The sequence below is a fragment of the Aegilops tauschii genome, chromosome 7 (assembly GCF_002575655.3).
Source record: "Aegilops tauschii subsp. strangulata cultivar AL8/78 chromosome 7, Aet v6.0, whole genome shotgun sequence".
NCBI lineage: Eukaryota > Viridiplantae > Streptophyta > Magnoliopsida > Poales > Poaceae > Aegilops > Aegilops tauschii.
This window is the reverse complement of record NC_053041.3, coordinates 58,565,105-58,568,587: the sequence shown is the minus strand read 5'-3', so window position 1 is coordinate 58,568,587 and position 3,483 is coordinate 58,565,105. Positions and strand designations below refer to the sequence as shown.

Sequence of the window (3,483 nt, the reverse complement as noted above, 5' to 3'; positions counted from 1 at the left end):
TATCTACTGTTTTCCTTACACTTTGTACATTTTAATATATTTAATAAATTTTTAATATACATTTATCATTTTTTAAATACACAATTAACATTTTTGGAATACATGGTCAATATTTTACAATATACGGAATTTTTTTAATGGCAATAAACATTAATACACCAGGAACATTTCTTTATGCATGTTTAATTTTTCTAAATATAGAATTAACTTTTTAAAAATATATGTTTTTTTATGTCCAATTTTATTTAATGTATGTTTGTGCATTTTTTGTTTACAAGTTTTAATATTTTTTAAATACTTGATCAATATTTTTTAGACGGATTGTATTTTTGGTATATATTTTTCGTATACATGACAAATAGTTTTTCTGTACAGATTTATCATTTTCAAATGCTTGATTAATAATTTTCAAATGTTTGATTAACATTTTTTAAATACATGGTATGCTTTCTCATACACATTGTATATTTTTGTATACATGAGAAACATTTCAGCGACTAAAATCTGGATGCATCTCCTTCCCGGCGACTGGCACACGAGGCATCAATACCACAACATCATCGTGTGTTCATAAAGTTCGATAGCACAATATCTAAGATAACATGCACAAACAGCACAAATGGTAGGCATATATAGTTTGCTAGCTACTTTTATAGAATCAACCGGAACATGTCCGGTCAGTTGATCTTCCTCTCCTTGAGCTCCTCCATCTTCTTATCCACGTTCTTGCCGAATCCAGGGTACGGCTCATAGCCAAACAGTTTGTTGAGTATCTGTGCGCACAACACAAGAGCCAGGCAGCTACTGAGTACTGTTAAGGGATTCAGTTCCTAGCAGAAGCAGATTATGTATTCCATCTTTTTCTAGGTCCATATTCACATGATTTTAGAAAAAAAGATTGGATGAATTTTTTGATGTTTTGTACCTGAAGTAGGATGAGGAATGGCTCCACGAGGAACACCTCGGGAAGTTCTCTCACTGTCGGCCCTCTCTTCTGCAGGAAGAAGCAGATTCAGCAAATGACAGGAGCGTGGTCGTGATTAAGGAGATGGAGAGAACAAATAAAATGTTGTTACCTCGAAGAGTCCATGGCCGAGGAGCTGCCAGGTCCAGCAGAAGAGCTGCGTGGCCAGCACGAGCTTCCAGGAGAGCGCGAAGCCGAGGCGGGCGGCGAGGGCGCGGCTGGCGGTCCAGGCGCCGAGGAAGAGGAGCGCCGCGAGGGCCCCGGCGCGACGGTCGACGGCGAGGTAGGAGGCGGCGTAGGCGAGGGCGAGGGCGAGCGCCGGGTCGAGTGGCACTGGCAGCGGCAGGAAGTGGAGGATAAGGAGGTTGGTGAAGAGGATGGGCCCGGCGAGCAGCGCGTGCGCGGCGGCGTTCACCGGGTGGCGGTGCTGCGACCGGAAGAAGGCGAACTGCGCCTCCAGGTCCAGCACGCCGCGCCGCCGCCTCTTGGCCTCCATGGACGACCACCTCTCCAAGCTAGTAGTAGCTCAAAGTAAACCAAGGCATGCAAGGACACACCACACCAGCAATGGTGAGGCCGAAAGTGCATGCACGACTGGGTTTCTCAAATGGGTTCTCGTGTGAACCCTCGTTTGCGCGCGTCGCCGTCGGTGAAACTGCATGGTTACGTCCACGGAAAAGCTTTGTGGTTGATAACTTCGTTAGCATTCATGGCTGCATCAGCCCGTGACGGTTGGCGGACGTAATTAACGCCGACGCGTTCCCTCTCGTTCACACTTCCCTTTTATTATCAATTGGCCCATCAAAATGAGTACGGCCTCCTTTTAAAAGTTGCATGCTTGGGCACCACTTTCCTTCATGTTGTTTGTGGATTAACCAACATTTGACAGGATTTAGGGCATCAGGATTTTGAGTTGTTTGATTGGATCCTGCTCAGTCCTACATGATTTTGAGTTGTTTGATTGCATCATAAGGAAAAAAAACAAAGGATTCTTTCAAAGAGGTTTCAGCGGATGCTAAAAATCCTATGAAAAGTAGTACGTAGAAAAAATTCTTAGAAAAATTCCTATAAGATTCATTCCTATGAATCAAACATCAGACACAGAAACAATTTCTAAGGATTTTAATCCTCCAAAATTCCTATAAAATACTTTGAATGAAAGGTGCCCTAAATGTGGCCATAACCCTACTTCCACATTGTGGCCAATGAGTAGTCGGTGCCAAAAATGCTCCACCCCTTGCCTTTGGCACAAGGAGTGTCTGATCTCCGACCATGGGGAGCACCGGGATCACATATACTCCTTCTACAAGGAGTTATTCTCCGTGGAAGATAGAGGCGGGGCTTTTCTGGCGCTCAAGGCTTGGCTCTCTTCCCATCAGGTGGATTGGGAGGTGAACACAACACTCTTAGCCCCCTTCTTCTAGGAGAAGGATGTCCTGTCGACCATCAACCGTAGGCATAGCTCTGCCGCTAGGAGGCACCAGGGGACGACACGTGGCACGGCTATGCCTACGGCAAAGCCGTCGGCATAGATTCGTAGGCATAGCTCTGCCGCCAGGAGACACAAGGGGACGACACGTGGCACGGCTATGCCTACGGCAAAGCTGTCGGCATAGATTTCATCTATGCCTACGGCTTTGCCGTAGGCATAGCCCTGCCACCAGGAGGCACCAGGGAGTGCCACGTGGCAGAGGTATGCCGACGGCCAAGCCGTCGGCATACCTCTGCCACGTGGCATTCCGTGAATCGTTAGCGCCTTTGACGGCGCCGTCCGTTGCCGTCAGGCGAAAAACACGGCCGATGGCTAAACTATGCCGACGGCTGACGCCCGGCCGTCGGCATAGGCCCCTATGCCGACGGCTATACTACGCCGACTATCTGACAAGACTACGCTGACGTGATCTACGCCGACGGGGATATGCCGACGACAGCCGTAGGCATAGATCTATGCCGACGGCAAAGGACCTATGCCGACGGCCCTGGGCTGTAGGCATAGTGCCCGAGTCCGGTAGTGTTGGCCTAGACGACCTCCCGATTACCTTCTTCAACAAGCGCTAGTTCGGCCCTTGGCCTAGATGGCCTCTCGATTACCTTCTTCAAGAAGCTCTAGAGTGTCATCAAGGGCCACCTAATGAGGATGTTTCGGAATTCTATGTGGGGACTCTCGACGCCTCTAGACTTGGCTACGGATCATCGCAGTTCTCCCCCAAGGTAGTAGGGCTATGGATATCCGGCGATTTGGGTCGATTACCGTACATTGTCAACGTGGATTTTAGGATCGTCTGCAAAGTGTGCGCCATTAGGTCATCGTTGGTTGAGAATAAGGTCATTCACCTGAACCCAACGACTTCTACTAAAGGTTGCACCTCTTGGACGGGGGTCCTTGTCTTGCATGAAGTGATCCATGAAGTTAAAACAAGACAGTTGAGGGAATATTCCTGAAACTGAACATTCAGAAAGCCTTTGACCGCGCCAGTTGGCACTTCCTTCAAGAAGTCCCAGAGCATCGCGACCTCGAT

General features: G+C 47.7%; 1 protein-coding gene across 1 annotated transcript; it reads right to left on the bottom strand.

Moving 5' to 3' along the window:
• Positions 1 to 518: 518 nt before the first annotated feature.
• LOC109765964 (2-hydroxy-palmitic acid dioxygenase MPO1) lies at positions 519 to 1,567 on the bottom strand. The gene is made up of 3 exons (XM_020324732.4): positions 1,077 to 1,567; positions 926 to 994; positions 519 to 773 (listed from the first exon to the last, which is right to left on the bottom strand). The coding sequence occupies exons 1-3, from the start codon at positions 1,458 to 1,460 to the stop codon at positions 678 to 680; spliced, it is 549 nt and encodes a 182-aa protein (XP_020180321.1). The 5' UTR covers positions 1,461 to 1,567; the 3' UTR covers positions 519 to 677.
• Positions 1,568 to 3,483: the final 1,916 nt, after the last annotated feature.

Excerpts from the sequence above, each read along its gene's own strand:
- LOC109765964 (XM_020324732.4), bottom strand. The coding sequence starts at position 1,460 with ATGGAGGCCAAGAGGCGGCGGCGCGGCGTGCTGGACCTGGAGGCGCAG. Across the intron at positions 995-1,076 it reads TCGGCCATGGACTCTTCGAG|AAGAGAGGGCCGACAGTGAG; the intron begins GTAACAACATTT and ends TTCTTCCTGCAG. Across the intron at positions 774-925 it reads CATTCCTCATCCTACTTCAG|ATACTCAACAAACTGTTTGG; the intron begins GTACAAAACATC and ends TTGTGCGCACAG.